Below are 18,926 nucleotides of genomic sequence, written 5' to 3'. Positions count from 1 at the left end.
TCCAGGCAGATATTTTGTTTGCACCATTTCCCATCACACATTTTTCAAGATCTGCAAGAGGAAGACACTCCATTTTTTAGAATTTTTTTGTATATTAATTCACTGCTGCCAACTAAGCTTCTTGAAGCAGCACAAAAAAAAAAAAAAAAAAAAAAAAGATGTAAATGTCTACAATCCTAAGACAAGTCACATCTGGAGTTGAATGTTAAAACAATTGAGACAGCAGTTTCATATTCTCATTTTAGAACATATGAAAATTCACCGAATATGTTGTGAAGTATTGTGTTGTACACATTTCTGACTTATAGCACATTTGAAAAAGTTTATGTATGGGAATGAAAAAGAAAAATAAAAAAAAAACAAAACCTGGTTTAATTGTTTATTAAGCAATTCTTTAAAAGTTTGTAAAAATATAAAAAATAATATATGTATGTGCATCAACACCATTTTAGAAAACTAACATGATCATTAAGAAATACCCTCCATTACAAACAGCTCAAGAGGAAAAACCTACAGCACTTGTAAAGGGCAAGATGCCATCTGCAATAGACCCTTCTTATACTCTCACATACTGTATAGTTCTGTGCGCATGAATCAAGGCTATAGTTATCATATATAACAATGAAAGACAGAAAATACCACACAAGCTAATACATTACAATAATCCAAAACTGATTAGAGTACAAGTGATTTCCTGATCATATTATTTGCAACATTTATGTATCAGATGGTTAACAGAGTAACAATCCTGCTCTTCACGTCACACAATGGTATTTTGCAGCACTGTCTGCATGGTACACTACTATAAATGGATATAGATATGGACACTGTATACATATCAGTGGAGGAATTGACAGCATGTACAGTTGTCATCTGACCGATCTACAATCTTTGCACATATTAAAATATTGAAAAAAAGTCTGGTGTAGCCATTATTGGCCATGCATCTTCCACAGTCCAAAATTCTGATGACAGTTTTTATATACTCTGCCCCTGCACTTCGCAAATCGTCTAATATTAATGGATGTGCACACGTCCTGTTATAGGAATATGGGATGACTTAACAGATCCAAGCAGATTACAGGTATTTGCTAGTGAGAGAAGCCAGCTAAACTGCATAAGTACATTACAAAATAGGACCGGAAGCCCAACAAGCACTTTTAATATTATCTATCATCCCTATTCTCCGAGATTGTAAACTCTTGTGAGCAGGATCATGATTTCACTTGTTTCAATTGTTCAATATTTTGTTACTCTGAGTTTAATTTTGCAGGCATCATCTGAACTATAAAGTGCTGCAGACTATGTAGGCGATATATAATATAACTGAATGTAAACTTATGTGTTATCCACTTAACATTAAGATACAGTGATCTGGATCTAGTAAACATCTACAGTTACACCTCATTTGTGTTCGTATTTGGGAAATCAGCCTTTAAAAGCGTTTGTCCGGTGAAAACAAGTCCAAACGATGGGTTTTACCATTTTGGTCAATGGGGTCTGACCAATTGGAAACGATCGGCTGAACAGAGAATTTTTTTAATACTCTATGGGAAAATGTTATTTCTGCTAGAATGAAGCAGCAGGGATCTTACCCTACCTGCACTCCATACAACCCCTACGGAGAATGAACAGAGTAGCAGTCAGGCCGATCTACTGCTCTATTTTGCAAAAGGAAAAAAGTTCCCTGTCGTGAATAAAAAAAAAAAAAACCTCTCCTTTTGCACTAATAAAGCAATTCTAGTGATGCCATCAGACGGCCATATAAATTGGAGCAAGATCAGAACTCAGTGCACTGACTGGCCAGCGGCTTTCCTGACCTGTGCTTGACATCTGAATAGAAACACATGAAGCGGTCACGCTCAGGTCAGGAGATCATGCATTACCATCTCATTCCGATTTTTATGGCTGTCTGACTGTACCCTTACTTGAACTGCTATAAACACTGCACCATGAGCAGGTGAACGGTAGGCAACATGTCTGGAAGCTGAAGTAAAAAAAAATAAATAAAAAGATGACAAACTACTCTGGATACAGTTTAGTGGCACTCAGTGATTGTCACCCCATCTCTACATGAGTGATATAGAAGGGTTAATTTTTTTTACCTTTTATTGCTAGAATTTGTTCTTATAATGTTGTAGTCTTATAGTCTCCGTTCAAGGATTTTATACTTATCTCATATGCAATGTCTTCAAGAGTCAGGAAGAACATGTTTTGGGTACATGGTAAATAAAGGGCAGCATGACCTGGGTAACAGGTGGGCTACATGAGTTACATTGTTGTAAATGGTATAAAATACTGCCTCTTGTTTCAATAAACCAGAAAAGTGACTTGCTCACAACCAGTGTGCATTCTTTTCTCCGAGCATTTATTATCTGGGGGCGAAATCTCAATTCGGCCTCACTGGTGATCAGGCATATCTGACTTTGGGTCAGAACGAAAACAGCTACAAGAGTAAACTAGAATGTCTGAATAAGGCAGGAGTCGCATTAGTGTATCACATCCAATGCAAAAGCATCGGATACCATATGCTAATGAACTTTGGCTCCGAGTGCCAGTGATCCGGATCCCATCGCACGAGAAGATCGGAGCACAGCTGCGGAGGATATGGAGAAATTTCTCCATCTCCTCTGCTGCCGGTGTCAGTGTTGATATCCGAGTGCAGAGCGATGTTTCACACGCACCCATAGACTTAAGGGGGTTTTACACTAAGCAATATCGCTAGCAATATCGCTAAAACGTCACTGGTTTTGTGACATTATAGCGATATTGCTAGCGATATCGCTATGTGTGATACTTACCAGCGACCGGCTCCCCCGCTGTCCATCGCTGATCGCGCGAGAATGTCCGGCTCCATTTCTCGTCGGGCGCTTCCTGCTGAGGCTTCCTGCTGTGACGTCCAGCGACACGTGGAGGCGGGCGGGAGGACGCAGGATCGCTGTGTGTGAAAGGTGAGTATCGTGCGCTGCGTCGCTGCTGCATCGCTGTGAGATCTTTCTGTATGAAAGCTCACTAGCGATCATTTAGCGATGCACCAGCGATCCTGACCGGGTCGGATCGCTGGTTGGATCGCTGGTGCATCGCTAAATGTAAAAGGGCCTTTATACGAAGCAAGGAACAAAAAAAACACCATTGAGAACAGAAGCATTCAATTAAATTGGTATGCACGAAATCTGATTTTTTATCGGATTGCATTCATCCAACTTAATTGCAAGTGGCAGGCGAGCCCTAAAGCTGCATGTACAACGCAAGTTAATCATGAACAAACGGTACTAAAAAGACTCATTTTGCAATTGACTTGTAGTGTACACTGGCTGCCAATCAATTGATGTAGGGGCAAACAGCTGGTTTATCTTTTGCATGAATAATGAAAAACACCAAACACATTCTCTTTCTCTTGTATAAACATAATTTGCACTGGCAAGAACCACGGCAGTCTATGCGCACGGAGCGATTACAGATCGCTTAGTGCGCATTGTTTGCCGGTCTAAACAGGTATTTAAAGGGAATTTGTCCTCAGGTTTTTGCTATTTAAAGGGAGTCTGTCACCCCATTTTTAGAGTATCAGATGCCGGCACCTCCATCAGGGGCTTATATACAGCATTCTGTAATGCTGTAGATAATCCCCCGATGTAACCTGAAAGATAAGAAAAAAAAAAGTTAGATTATACTCACCCTAGCGTTCGGTCCGGTCCGATGGGTATCGCTGTCCCGTCCGGCCCCTCTCATCTTCTAGCGATGACGTCCTCCTCCTTGTTTCTCCCTCGGCTCCTGCGCAGGTATACTTTATCTGCCCTGTTGAGGGCAGAGCAGAGTCCTGCACTGCACAGGTGCCATGAGAGGTCCGGCGCCTGTGCACTGCAGTATTCTGCTCTGCCCTCAATAGGGCAGAGCAGTGCACCCGCGCAGGCGCCAAGACAGGCAGGAAAGAGGACGTCACCGTTAGAAGATGGGAGGCGCCGGACCGCAACACCCATCGGACCAAGACTTGACCGCACCCCGGTGCGTATAATCTAACTAATTTTTCTTATCTTTCAGGTTACATCGGGAGGGTTGACTTATCTACAGCATTACAGAATACTGTAGATAAGCACCTGATGGCGGTGCCGGCACCTGATACTCGAAAAATGGGGTGACAGATTCCCTTTAAGCAGAAGACAGCATGCTGTAGGGGGTTAAAACACAGATTTCAGAAATGCCTCTTATCAAGCTCTGTGGTTTTGTTTGCTTGCAATAGCACCAGGAGCTTATCATTGCTAGGGCACAGCAACTGCATGCATGCTAGTCTGACACACCTCCTCCTGTGACCAGCACCTCACTGTCTATGGACACTGTATATACAGAGCCTGGTGTGGGTGGGATTAACTTCCTCAGCTCTGATGTATGCAAAAATCTAAAAACTTTGTCAGAACAGCTGCACCCTGTAATCTAATTAACACATCATTGGATTCAGATTCTCTGTCATCATCAGGCTGCTCTAAGAGGAGGTAGCAAAAACCTGTTGACAGATTCCCTTTAAACGACCGCCGTTCAGGAAGTTTACATATCAGCGGTCCCACAGTTTCACCAGTCAGTCCATGTAAAGAGACCCAAAAATCTGTGTTACTCATATTGTACACATTTGGGACCGCCCCTCCCCCAGAATGAAATCTCAGTTGCAATTTCTGCGAAAAATCTCGGGTGCCTAGGTATGATCCTTCCCAGGAATCCTTCTCTGGTTAGTTCTTCTCCTCAAAAGGAACATTTCTGTTTAGCTGTAAACAAATTATATATGGTAGCACATTAGTACAGCAATAGTCTCACAGTGGCACGAGAAAGCATCTCTGACTCTTTGCTCAAATAGATCTGCTTCTTACACTGGTGACATCTCCGGAAGGCGTATATCTGTCTTGTTATAGTGGTTCTTCTATTCTGTAACAGGATAGATATACACCATCAGGAGCTGACACATGCTTAGCGAATATTGACGGAATCCAATTTCTGCTGACCATCTAATGTGCAAAAGTGCCTCCTGAATGTCCTTTCAGAGATTAAATTCCAACGTCACCAATATAATCTCCAATTCCTTTTGTTCAGAGGGAAGATAAACTGAAAGATAATTCTGGCATAGAGAACACAGAAAAGCTGATGGACAGCCAAGTGATCTTCTGTATGGGAGATACAGCTGCCCGCCTACAGCCATTTAATGTGTATGGCTAACTTTAGCATTATTGCTACATTAAAGGGACATAAATTTCTAATAGCAGAAATTTTTTTGCTCTTAAAATCTCTGGCATCTCCTTGTGATACATACTTGGCCGCTGTACTGATTACTGAGGGAGGCAAATTATCAGGACGCTAAAGTGGCCACAGAAATACGTTACCTGTAAGCAGACTAAAAGTTAAATGTCTCAAAAATGGTTAGTTCTTCAAATAAAAAAAAAAAAAAGCATAAACCAATAATATTTGAGATGTTACCATCTAATCAGCATCCATCTCCATGCTGGTTTTTCTTCAGCCGATTTAAAACTTAGATTATTTTCCGGATCTGTGGAAGTAGCCTTACACTTGCTGGGAGGTGCAGTTCCCAGGTGTTCTGAGTTGGGCCTGTTCCCTGCACAACATAGCAAGGTTAGTATTGCACCCACACTAGTTTTCATATCCTTCCAGTCAATATTGCACTAGTGAGCACCCTTTATTTGTCATACTTGTTTTCATAAACTATCAGAAAATGCCAGAAAGTTTAAAAGAAAGTAATCTGCAGGGCTTTCTATTTAATGTTGAATGAGCTAGGCACACAAAAAAGGCATTCATTTTATGTTCTACAGCAAGGTTTACAGTGAGGTTTAGTTCATGAATGGAAATGTGGCAACACCATAATGGTCATGTTCACCCAGACTACATTTGTCTCAATGAGCAGGACATAACTTCAGCCTTTACTGCAGAACACAGGTTCTTCTGATTTATTGCTACTGCTCTGAGGACAGAAAACTCAGGAAATCGTCAAACTCATTTGCACTTTTGTTTACAAAATCCTTTGTTCTTTGTCTGATTTTCAGGATTTCTTCATCTTGGTGCACAGGTTCACCTTCCTGCAATATAATAAAGGAAACAATTTAACAAAACCCTTAAAGGAGTTGTCCACTTCTCAGACAATCCCTTTTCAATCCAGATGTTCCACCAAAGAAAAACACATACTCACCTCTGGAGCTGTCCTAGCAGTGTTGCCATTGGCTTTCCCAGGGCTCACATAACATTATGCTATGTGAGCCCTGCAGCAGTTTCACTGTCTCCTCCTTCAAACAAATCTGACATATGGAGGAAGTGATAGCAGCTGCAGCTCTGACTCTCTGGATGACAGTTAACTCTGGAGGAAAGGGGGGGTGGAGTGCAGTGGCCACTGATTAGCTGCAAGACTCCGCATGGCATAAAGTCAAGTGAGCCCCGGCAAAGTCTACATGGACACTGCAAGAATGACGCTGGCCCGGAGTATAGCTGCAATTATACTTGTAGGGAATATAGTGATTGAAAAGGGATTGGTTGAGCAGTGGACAACTCCTTTAAATACAGAAGATCTTATACACATCTATGAAAAATAGGAAATTGGCAGCGGGATAATGCCGAGTAAGACTGCACCATTGGGTATTAAATTCTGGCAATTTAGCTCAGTAAGTCCAGTAACTGAAGCTCCTGAGTGAAGCCAAAATAATTTGAGGTCCATAGAGATTTATAGCTCCATTGTACTAAAACAAGCACAGAATGTACCAATATTTATATAATAGTCATATAGTCACACTAAAGGGCTTGTAGCATAAACACCTATCCACAGTAGAGGTAATCAATGTATGATGGCTGGGGATGACAGATTCAAACCCCCACCAATTACAAAGTCTCCTTTTTAAAGCGTTAGTGAGCATGTGGGGAGGCACAGTGGCTGGTACTGGGGTCCTGGGTTCAAATCCCAACAAGGACAACATCTGCAAGGAGTTTGTATGTTCTCCCCGTGTTTGTGTGGGTTTCCTCCGGGTTCTTCGGTTTCCTCCAACACTCCAAAGACATACTGATGGGGAATCTAGATTGTGAGCCCCATCGGGGACAGTGATGATAATGTCTGTAAAGCGCTGTGGATTTAATGGCGCTATATAAATGAGTAAAATAAATAAGTGTGCAATCATTGCTCCATGAACTGTACAGTAATTTTAAATAGCAATGGAGAACACACTTGCTCACTAAAGATACCCCCAATTCTTTGGGTGTGTCGAGGTCTCAGCAATCATACATTTATGGTTTATACGGTGGATAAGCAATATATGTGTTAATGGTACAACCAATTATAATAATGGTTTTGGAAATTAATACATTTAATCCGGTACCAAGCTTAGGGCTGATCTCAGACTTGAAGAGCCAAAATGCAATTTGGGGGAAGATGAGGATTAGAAATATAGACAAATGTAGACAAGAAATATCAGAATGACATCTTACCTCATCGCTGGCATCAGAATCCACAAATGTTGAATAAATTTTAGACATGCCATTTTCTACAAATTCTTTTAAGCTTTTTGCAATTAAATGTAGCTCTTCTTCCCCATAAGCATATATACATCCATCCTCTCCCACAAGTATGATCCACTGCACACTAGGAAGCATGACTTGAATGTTTTCCAATGTGCCAAAGACCTGCATTTTGGTTGGTTTCTTGAGATAACACTCTTCCCAGCTTTCTTGCATAAACTTCTGCCCCATGTAAATAGTGCCACTAAGATCACATAACCGCAGGCAATAGTCGCTGTTTTCCCATTTTACTGACGTGTCCTTATGGCTTTGCACAAATCTTGAGACGGCTTCAAGGTACTTTGCTGTTAAACAGATTTTACAATCAGATTTATAAAAATATCGTTATTACAGTGAATAACAACATAATGCTGAAAAAGGGAAATCAGATAATTAGGCCAAGTCTACGCTTACATCAGAGGCTGTTGGTCATAACATAACAATGCCATAAGCATGAACAAAGACCTAAAGGGCTGTCTGGTTAAAACAAAAAAGTCACTTCTCTGCTATAAGAGACTACTTGATCAGTGGGATCCAGCTACAGGGACCTTCAACGACCAAAAGGGTAACGTTTATTCCATTAAAATGGGGCATCAGCGTGCATGTGCAACCTTGTACTCCATCCTTTCCATACGTCACTGCGTTCTGCTTTTCCTGGCAACCTCATGCAGAATGAATGAAGTGGTAGTCAGTAGTGATTAACACAAGTGCTCGTCATTCGAGCTTGCCTAGGGTGCTTGGGTATGCACAGAGTATCGTGGGTGCTCTAGTGACACGTTCCATCTCCCCGCGCCTGCCTGTTACGCAGCTCAAAAAACAGCCACAAAACATGCGGGGATTGCCTGACATACATGAACAATCCCGGCATGTTTTGTGGCTGTCTTATGAGCTGAAAAAAAAAAGGGAACTTGAACATGTCACTTGAGCACCCACAATATTCAGTGCATACTCAAACATGCTAGACAAAAGTAAGTAACAAACACTTGCGCTCATCACTAGTAGTCAGCTATAAGACATGCCACTCCATTATGTGGAGAAAATAAAAGTTCCCATTTTGCTAATGGGTGCTAGTCCCTGCACAGGACACCCAATAATTTCCAAGCCACCATAAAAATACAGTCCAGTCTGAAGGCATCATGTTATAGAGCAATGGGAGCTGACTAGACAAACAGTTTGGTGACAAAAGATTCCGTTTAACTGTTTTAGTCATTTAATAACTTAATCCTCTACGTTTTGAGATTTTTGTCCAGTGGGCGGTCCCATCTGTGACTGACATTTTTCTCTATATGAATAATTTTATAAAGAAAACGAAGTCACTGATGGCTTTCTGACGAACACCCACTGGACCAAAAATCCCAGAGAACAAAAGTTTCAATGAATAGAACAAGTGTTACCAATTCTTTGCTCACAAATTTATATATCAATCTACTCTGCTGCCACTTCTGTATAACATGGTGCCTGCAAATTGAAATTGCATTTTCATGGTAAGAGGTTCCCTTTAAATGCCTCTGTCTATCTGGGAGCGACATTTCAATAGGATGTGTGCCAATACCTGTGAGCCAATGAGTTTCTATGACGGCCATGGGTCTGCTGAAGACCATCGTTGATGTCATCCTAGTCCTCCTGTGAAGTTCAGCTGTTAGTTGCACTCCATAGGAGACCAAGATTTTCACTGTATACAGCAATACTGTGCTACTGCTGCATGTAGTACAAGTGATCAAACGATCGAAGTTTCAAGTGCCGTAAGGGGGCTAACCAAAAGTGTAAAAAAAAAAGTTCTAAAAAAATATAAGCTTATGTCACCCCTTTTACGCCGTTAAAGGAAGAATAAAAAAACATTTAGTATTGCAGTGTTCATAAAAGTCCAATTAAAACATGAAATTAATCCGATCGGTATAAGCAAATGAAGAAGAGAAAATACAAAAAAAACAAAACAAATCAGAAATCCAGAATTGCTTTTTTTGCTCACTTCCCTAAATAAAATAAAATGTAATAAGCAATCAAAGCATATGTAGATACCTGGTAACACTAAAAATCAGCTCTCCATGCAAAAAACAAGCCCTCGGTCCAATTCACAGAGAAATAAAAATGTTACGGTTCTCGAAATATGGTGCCGAAATAAAAAAGCTATGCACATGGAAAAAACAACTTGGTTTTCCCGTATGTGTAGAAATCTCCATCTGCAGTTTTAGTCACCCCCTCCCTCACTAATCACCCGATTGGCATCCATTTGACAGATCTGTTGACCTCCCAGAACATCCTGTGTATCATTGGCTCTGTAGTGCTCTTGGTAATAAATCTATAAGGACAGAAGACTCCCAGCATTCTGTCGCAGAGCGGCTCACCGTGTAGCACCTCTGATTGCCAAGAATGAGGAAGGGGTAGGGCACAAGGCTTTCCATTTCGCAAAAAAGGCTCATGTACAGCTCCGTGCATCTGCTCTCATAGCCTGTTCGGACATCAGCTTCATGGGTTGATGTACGGGTGAAACGGATTTTAAAAAGTAAAAGTGCATTTACAAGCGTCACAGATACCTATAAAGGCATTACTATGACCCCTGCTTGTCTGAAAGAGGCTAGCACTTGCATCATTCGCAATACTTACGATCTTTTTCCAGAATCTGAATGAGTTCTTTTCCATTTAAGTGAAACTGGTTGAATTCTTTTTCTATCCTGTCTGGAGAAGATAACTCCTGGATAGATGAACGATCTTCAGAATTAGAGAGTGCTCTTCTTGTTTTATTTCCATTGGTTGGTTTGTAAGACAACTTGTGAAATCCATTTTTTCTATGGAAAGTAACATGCATATATCAGTCAACACATACATACATAGATGTACAAATATATTTAATTTAATTTTCAACCAAAGCAGCAATCACAGTTCTGTTTGCTTTGATGATATACATTTAGGAAAATTTAATTTTTTACTAAAGAGGAGCATAGAGAGTCACAATAGCCTGGACCAGCAGCCAACTCAGTATCCAGCGGCCACTGGATGGGAGGCCTGTGAACTTCTTCTGATATGCAGGGCTGGCACGTCATGTCGTCATTGCTGGGGTGTGACAAGCAGGGCATCATGCAGGGCCTACTAATCAGAAGAGGCACCTGGGATTCCAGCAGATAGAATGCAGATTGCAGGCAGGCAATGAATACCAACGTGGCCTCTAGACCTCTGCCCTGCAAATTGACTCACTTATCTGTAATCTTTACATTATGCAGTAATCTGGTAGGGAAAACTACATGGTCTCATTTACCTGACCATAGATAAGCTACAAGTTTGATCTGCGGTCATTTATAGCCTGTAATAAGGCCGCTTATAAAGGCTAACTGCGATTACAATGTGCACAGAACTATCAATAATAGATCGTTCTGTGTAGAAAGGATGATATTGATTTTGGCAATGCTGATCCTGCTTACATCAGATGTCGCGCTGCCGAGAACAATTTTTAAGTAAGCTTTAAAATTATTTTAGCAGACAACTGAGAGTTCTGCTTCTACGGCTGGTGATTGGAAGCCTCTTTACACCAGCCACTTACAGGAAGCAAGCACTTTTAGGACCGCTCCTTCATGATAATTGGACAATGTAAAGGCACCCTGAAGCTCATTCAGACGTTATAGTGACTTTTCTTGTATGCAAGATCAATTATCAGTCTCAGTTTATTCTAATAACTTCTTCAGTTTTATCCATAAGGAGGAAAAGAAAATAATGGAGTTTTCCCATGCGTCTATAAAACAGACAGTGAAGGTAAAAAAACAGCGCCCAGATTGCTTCTGAGTGCTGTCTTTTTTTTTCAAAAGACTTGCAAAGCATTGATCCATGACTTGGATCAAAAAGAGTAAATGTCTGTGTGTTATCTTGCGGACCACTTTTGTCTGCAAAAAAGCAGGGGCATATGGGCAGTCCCAAAGACTATATACGGGGTACAATCTCTTCCAGAGAAAATCACGGACAAAACATGAAAACAAGTAAATGAAAAATGTATGTCTTAGTGAGCCCCTTCAGGGGTTGTCCAGGTCATACATACATAATATTTATCATTTTAATAATAATAATCTTTATTTATATAGCGCCAACATATTCCGCAGCGCTTTACAGTTTAACAGTTTCAAAACACAAGTCATAAGTAACAACGCTAACAATGCAATAATTAAAGCAAAATAAGACGAAATAAGACGACCCTGCTCGTGAGAGCGTACAATCTACAATGAGGTGAGGGAGATACAGAGTACAGGTGTGTATTTACAATGGTGTATTTACAATGAAGGTCCAGCCATCTTGCAGGAGTGAAGGATGGATGGAGATAGTGAATGGGCTACGCACGCACACTTACACAGAGAATGACTTTGATTAGTGAATGTGATAGGCCGCTCTGAACAGGTGTGTTTTGAGGGAGCGCCTAAAACTATGCAAATTGTGGATAGTCCTGATTTCTTGGGGTAGAGCATTCCAGAGGATAGGAGCTGCACGGGAGAAGTCTTGGAGTCGGGAGTGGGAGGTATGGATTAGTGCAGAGGTTAGTCGAAAGTCGTTTGCAGAGCGCAGCGATCGGCTAGGCCGATAGATAGAAATGAGAGAAGAGATGTAAGGGGGTGCCGCACTGTGGAGAGCTTTGTGGGTGAGAACAAGTACTTTGAATTGGATCCTATAATGAATGGGCAGCCAATGTAAGGACTGGCGAAGAGCGGACGCGTCCGAGTACCGATTACCCAGATGGACGATCCTGGCTGCTGCATTGAGTATGGACTGGAGAGGGGATAGTCGAGTGACGGGGAGGCCAATTAATAGAGCGTTGCAGTAATCCAGGCGAGAGTGGATCAATGCAACAGTGAGGGTTTTTGTTGTTTCCATAGTGAGAAAAGGGCGGATTCTAGAGATGTTCTTTAGGTGTAAGCGGCAAGAGCGGGCAAGGGATTGTATATGGGATGTAAAGGAGAGATTGGTGTCAAACATAACACCCAGACAGCGCACCTGCTGCCGGGGTGTTATTGTGGTACCACCCACGGAGAAGGAAATGTCAGATTTAGGGAGGTTAGTAGACGGCGGGAGCAGAAGAAGTTCAGTTTTGGAGAGGTTGAGTTTCAGATAGAGAGCGGACATGATATTGGAGACTGCGGACAGACAGTCACTGGCGTTCTGTAGTACAGCGGGGGTAAGGTCGGGGGAAGACGTGTATAGTTGTGTGTCATCAGCATAAAGATGGTACTGAAAGCCAAATCTGCTGATGGTCTGTCCAATTGGGGCCGTGTAGAGAGAGAAAAGAAGGGGGCCAAGGACTGAGCCCTGAGGTACCCCGACAGCAAGAGGAAGAGATGACGTGGAGCCAGAGAACAAAACACTGAAGGAGCGGTCAGAGAAATAGGAAGAGAACCAGGAGAGTGCAGTGTCCTTAATGCCTAGTGACTGGAGCCTAGAGAGTAGGAGATGGTGGTCAACAGTATCGAAAGCTACAGATAGGTCAAGAAGAATGAGCAGAGAGTGGTCACCGTTACGTTTTGCTGTCAGAAGGTCATTGGTCACTTTGATGAGTGCAGTTTCAGTCGAACGTAGGGGGCGGAAGCCGGACTGTGAAGGGTCTAGAAGGGAGTGAATGGAGAGGTAACGGGTAAGGCGGGAGTAAACTAGGCGTTCCAAAAGTTTAGAGATGAAGGGGAGATTGGAGACTGGTCTGTAGTTGTTTGTGCAAGATGGGTCGAGAGCAGGTTTCTTTAGTAGTGGAGTAACGATGGCGTGTTTGAAGGAGGATGGGAAAATGCCCGAGGAGAGGGAGAGATTAAAGATTGTAGTTAGGTGGGTTGTGACGACTGGAGAGAGAGACTGGAGATGTGAGGGAATGGGGTCGGTAGTGCATGTAGTCGGACGAGAAGAAGAGAGGAGTCTGGAGACTTCTTCTGTTATGGGATCAAATGTGGAGAGTGAGCCAGGGGAGATGTAGGAAGGGATGGGAGTCACAGCACTTGGTGGTTGGGAGCAGATTTCTTGACGGATATTATCTATTTTTTCTGTAAAGTGGGAGGCCAGGTCATCAGCACAAATGTCTGTGATAGGGGCTTGTGCTTTTGGCCTGAGGAGGGAGTGAAAAGTGTCAAAAAGTTTCTTGGGGTTGTTGGCTAGTGAGGAGATCAGGGTGGTGAAGTAGGTCTGTTTGGCAAGGTGAAGGGCAGCGTTATAGGTTCTTAACATAAATTTGAAGTGGATGAAGTCTTCTGGTGTGCGGGTTTTTCTCCATAGGCGTTCAGCACTCCTGGAGCATCGCTGGAGAAGTTGAGTTTGCGATGTGAGCCAGGGCTCTTTTACTCTGTGTTTGGAGGTTCTGAGGGTGAGGGGAGCTACTTGGTCAAGGGTGCTTCTAAGAGTGTCATTGTAGTGATGAACAGCCAGATTAGGACAGGAAAGAGAGGAGATTGGGGACAGAGATGGACTATAAATACAGCCATGTAGTTGCCAACAGAAGCAACTACCTACCAGTTCTACTCTGTACTGGCTCAGAGCTGTCATTTACTGCTCCTGCCGTCGATTCAGTTGCTCCACGTCAACAGAACAGGCCAACTGCGGGGAGCGGTTGTCAATCAAAATGACATCAGCAGTCATGACAAGTCAACAAAGCAGAAGAAAAGATGCTGCTCTGTCAACGTGACAACAAGAGAAGCCGCTGAATGTGGAGTCGGAGACTATTTTGGTGGAGTCGGAGTTATAGTCACTGAAATTGAGGATTCGGAGGTTTGGCTTACCAAGCCAGGCTGAAGTTTGCCAAACACCATAAGGATTGGACCATAGAGGACTGGTTAGACAGAGACCTGGAGAGGCGTACAAGCCACAGTGTCTTGCACCGACTGTGAAATTTGGTGGAGGATCAGTGATGATCTGAGGATGCTTCAGCAAGGCTGGAATTGGGCAGGTTATTCTTTGTGAAGGACGTATGAATCAAGCTACATACAAGGTTATCCTGAAAAAACAGTTGATTCTTTCTGCTCAGGCAATGTTCCCCAACTCTGAGGACTGGTTTTTCCAGCAGGACAATGCACCATGTCACACAGCTAGGTCAAATCAATGTGTGAATGAAGGACCACCACATCAAATCCCTGTCACGGCCAGCCCAATCTCCAGACCTGAACCCCATTGAAAACCTCTGGAATGTAATAAAGAGGATGAAGGATAGTCACAAGCCATCAAACAAAGAAGAACTGCTTACATTTTTGCGTCAGAAGCAGTGTGAAAGACTGGTGGAAAGCATGCCAAGACGCATGAAAGCTGTGATTAACAATCATGGTTATTCCACAAAATATTGATTTCTGAACTCTTCCTGAGATAAAACATTAGTATTGTTGTTTCTAAATGATTATTAACTTGTTTTCTTAGTATTATTATTTGAGGTCTGAAAGCACTGGGGTTTTTTTTTTTTTTTTTTTTTTTTAATTTTGACCAGTTTTCTTTATCAGAAAAAAAAACAAAAAACTAAATTTATTGCTTGGAAATTCAGAGACATGCTGTCAGAAGTTTATAGACTAAAAGAACAATTTACATTTTACTCAAAAAGATACATATAAAGAGAAAAATCAGACAAACTGAACATTTGAAAGTGGTCTCTTAATTTTTGACAGAGCTGCATTTGTATTGTATTCTGAAGTGGATTAGCAGAGCAGTATCTTGCACCACAAACCTGTCATGTCTGAACATGACCACACAGTGACTATTCTTGAAAGCACCTGTATAAAGTGCATGCAATACTGCTCTCCATATGCAATCACAGGACTTCTAAAGCAAACTATCCATGTATGAAGCAGTTATAATGCACTTACTCGTCTGTATCTTTGGAATTCTGATCGGATGAAGAGGAGTGCTCTATGTGGTCAATGCAGAGTAACATTTCGTATTTATCCCCAGTAAAGCAATGCAGTCAGTCCAATTCTGTTTAAAAAAAACAACAATAAATTATTCATATTTCTACTGTTATTCTGATGAAGGGAGGCAGATTAGAAGCTACATATGTTAGGGAAACAGAAAACCAGACCAGCAACATTCAAACCTACCCCATCCTGGTTTATCAGCAGGAGACTAAGTCTTTATAAGTGTTGCAGGACACCGACAGCATTTGGCAGATTTTCAAATATGTTCTAAGTAGTAGTAGACGTTGCTTTCATGGAGCTTACACCTTTGACTATTGGACAGTGACCTTGCTCTTGTCCCCACAAAAATGTGTGCGTGGGTCAGTCTAAGGCCTAGTTCACATTGCGTTAGGGACATCCGTTTAACGGATCCGTTAAACGAATGCGCTAACACTGATGTCATTTTTGACATCTTTTGTACCCTAGCGCTAACGGTATGCGTTAACGCATGGTAGTATTTCACTACCATGCGTTAGCCATACAGGTCTATGCACAGCGAACGCGTCCGTTTGCTGTGCGCTAGACCCGACGCACCCGAAAACGCTGCAGACCACGTTCAAGGGTGCGTCATAAAGTAACGCATCATCGCTAACGTATGACAATTTCGGCATGCGTTAGGAGGTGTTACTATTATTGCGGCCAATGGGTGTGTTAACGCATCCATTTCATAGCGTTAGTGCCGCTGTGTAACGGATGCGTTAAACGCAGGGCGCTAACGCAATGTGAACCACCCCATATATAGGAAGACAAGCCCTGCCACAAAAGCCTACCCCCAAGGGGAGCAACAAATCAATCTAACAAAACCAGTTTTGCAGATTTGAATGCAAACTATTGCTAGAATCCATTCCAGAAGACCTGATCAATGTTAAGGGCCTGTCACACAAAGGCTGCTTTCACACATCCGGTGTGTTTGCTCCGGTGGCGTGCGGCGCAAAGCCGTACCGCCGGATCAGGCCTGCAGCGATGACACCGGATGCAGATGCGGCACCTGATCCGGTTGTAAAGCATTTAAAGGAGCCACACCGGGGACGAGAGAGGCAGCGGTATGGGGGGGGTTTGGGGAGATACACGCGCGCTCGCCAGGCACTTGTGGGTTAAACCTCACAGTGTCCGCGCATGCGCTGTTGAAAAAGCCGTTCCGGCGCTGCAAAAAACGTTGCAGGCAACGCTTTTTACTGACGCCGGACGGCGCAGGTTTTCCGCTTTCGGCTAAAAACGGGAGGCGCCGCATGTCCATCCGGCACGATGCGGCGATCATTAAATTCTATGTGCCAAAACCGGATCCAGTTTTCACACTTTTCGCCGCATCGTGCCGGATTCAAAAAGCCGGATGTGTGAAAGCAGCCTAAGCGATATCGCTAGCAATATCGCTATAACGTCACTGGTTTTTGTGACGCTATAGTGATATTGCTAGCGATATCGCTATGTCTGATACTTACCTCCGACCGCTCCCCCGCTGGTTATCGCTGATCGCGCGAGAACGTCCTGGGCCGTTTCTCGTCGTCAGCTTCCTGTGGCGCCGACGAGCGACGGGAGGACGTCAGGATCGCCTCGTGTGACAGGTAAGTAACGACCCCCGACCGCTGCTATGTCGCTGGTGAGATCTGCCTGTGTGGCAGCTCAATAGCGACCTCTTAGCGATGTACCAGCGATCCTGACAGCGTCATATCGCTGGTGCATCGCTAAGTGTGACAGTACCTTTAAGCTATGGTCCTGTTCAGTAATCATCCAATAGAAGGGATCCAGCAGCAATCTGTCATCAAAAAGATTTGTGCAGTCAACTTTTTGTCAGTTAAAAAAAATGATTTCAGCTGGATCCTTTTTTTTTTTTTTTTATCTTTGAAGTCTATGGAAAACGGATCCTTTAATCTCCCATTTGAAAGGGATACGAAAAATAAATATTTAACATATACTTCTGACATATAAGTGGTCAAGTAAGCATCTGCCGTATTTGAAACTGATCCAGGAAGCAAAATATGTACTATGAGCAAAGAAGCAGATCTACTTAGGAACAAGTGGCAATCCTACAGGTTGAAGGTTTATCTCTCAGTTATTTTCTATGAGGGTTTATTTTCGGTTTAACAAGCTGGAGTTTCTGTTGGTCAATAAGTCGTACGTGTCCCATATACCATTTTATCTATTTCCTTTTTTTTTTTAAAGCAGTACAAACAAGAACTTCTGCCATTATTTTTGGTGTGGAATTTACTGTGTGAGATAGAGTATACATCGGTGGCGTGCAATGTGGTAATAATGGAAAGAAACAATAGGATTGCACTCGGGCCGATGACATTCAGCGAGGTCCTGCAGATCTGTGGATTTTTTCTCAGCTGTATTCAGCGTGAGAAAAAAAAATAAAGTAAAACATGCCATAGACATTTGATTATTACAGATACATTTCAATTCTGTAAAATGGGAAGCTATCAATTATTAATAGCTGCCGACAACAGAAAAACAACAAAAGCAGATGACACGTGAGAAAAAAAAAAATCATCCCATATTATAGATATCACGAGACAAATCACTTTAAGAGGGATAATAAAACTTCTGACGTATCAAAAGTGCAGCCCAAAAATAGGCAATAGCTCTGAAGAGATGTTGGGGTTGTATCTGGTAGTTTTCCCATGAATGTGCCTCCCATTAGGCGCAAACAGTCCCAAGTACAGGCCATTGCCCCCGGACACGGCTCGATTCCCGGTTTGTCCACTAGGGGGCGACACGCGTTCTCCAACCTGAGCCCCCTGATAGCCCCTAGATCACCCCAGTATGAGGAAGAGGACCCCGGCGATGGCTGCCTCTATCCGCCTCAGTATCAGACGCCGCCGACGCCTTGTTAATAACCGAAACACTGAAACTGAAAGCGTTGCTCACCTGACCAGGAGGGCTCCTAGCGGGGGGCTTCAGTTATAGTCTGCGGAAGGCAGTGTATACATAAAGGATATACCTGGAAGAACCAGCCAGATATATCACAATATGTATACACGACCTCCGCCGCTGCTGTAACCTCTTCCTCAGCTTCGCAATATCTGACTTGTCCCAAAATGGCGGCTGGAGGGCAGCGCTCCTTGTCACGTGACACGCCCCAGCCTCTCAGCCAGCGCGACTGACCGAGCGTTCTAAGTTTCGTTTACTTGAGGAAGTGCGGCCAGGCTCGGTGCGTCATGTGTGACGGCGCCATTACTCTCTGTACTCCGTGTCCCAGTGACTAAACCCAGCAGGCATACAGCTGAGCACTGTGTTATACCTCACAGTACGCCATTATTACCCTTGTGTCTGTGAGATGTGGGGTACATATGGTTTATTATAAAGTTATGTTACCTCAGGTATTTTCCCGCACAGTCCGCCAACTGCAGCATAACGAAGAGTTATCATCTTATAAGGGTGTGTACCACGCCTAAACCCGCTGCAAAACCGAATTTGGTCGCATGCGCCTACGTCAGGGTTTCCCAACTCCAGTCCTCAAGGCACACCAACAGATCATGTTTTCAGGATTTCCTTTGTATTGCACAGGTGAAG

At 42.9% G+C, this 18,926-nt stretch overlaps 1 protein-coding gene across 1 annotated transcript; it reads right to left on the bottom strand.

Moving 5' to 3' along the window:
- Positions 1–365: 365 nt before the first annotated feature.
- Positions 366–18,502, bottom strand: LOC141100010 (uncharacterized). Its single transcript, XM_073588185.1, has 5 exons — positions 18,282–18,502; positions 15,327–15,435; positions 10,135–10,316; positions 7,462–7,835; positions 366–6,071 (listed from the first exon to the last, which is right to left on the bottom strand). Exons 2-5 carry the CDS (start codon positions 15,392–15,394, stop codon positions 5,949–5,951), a joined length of 747 nt encoding a protein of 248 aa, XP_073444286.1. The 5' UTR covers positions 15,395–15,435; positions 18,282–18,502; the 3' UTR covers positions 366–5,948.
- Between the last annotated feature and the right edge of the window lie 424 nt (positions 18,503–18,926).

The sequence above is a fragment of the Dendrobates tinctorius genome, unplaced genomic scaffold, assembly GCF_039654945.1.
Source record: "Dendrobates tinctorius isolate UK_male_01 unplaced genomic scaffold, ASM3965494v1 ptg000103l, whole genome shotgun sequence".
In the NCBI taxonomy this organism is placed as follows: domain Eukaryota; kingdom Metazoa; phylum Chordata; class Amphibia; order Anura; family Dendrobatidae; genus Dendrobates; species Dendrobates tinctorius.
Note: the sequence above shows the minus strand (reverse complement) of the source record. Positions and strands in the feature narration are given on the sequence as shown.

Excerpts from the sequence above, each read along its gene's own strand:
- LOC141100010 (XM_073588185.1), bottom strand. The coding sequence starts at position 15,394 with ATGTTACTCTGCATTGACCACATAGAGCACTCCTCTTCATCCGATCAG. Across the intron at positions 10,317-15,326 it reads AATTCCAAAGATACAGACGA|AAAAAATGGATTTCACAAGT; the intron begins GTAAGTGCATTA and ends TACTTTCCATAG. Across the intron at positions 6,072-7,461 it reads ATTCTGATGCCAGCGATGAG|GAAGGTGAACCTGTGCACCA; the intron begins GTAAGATGTCAT and ends ATTATATTGCAG.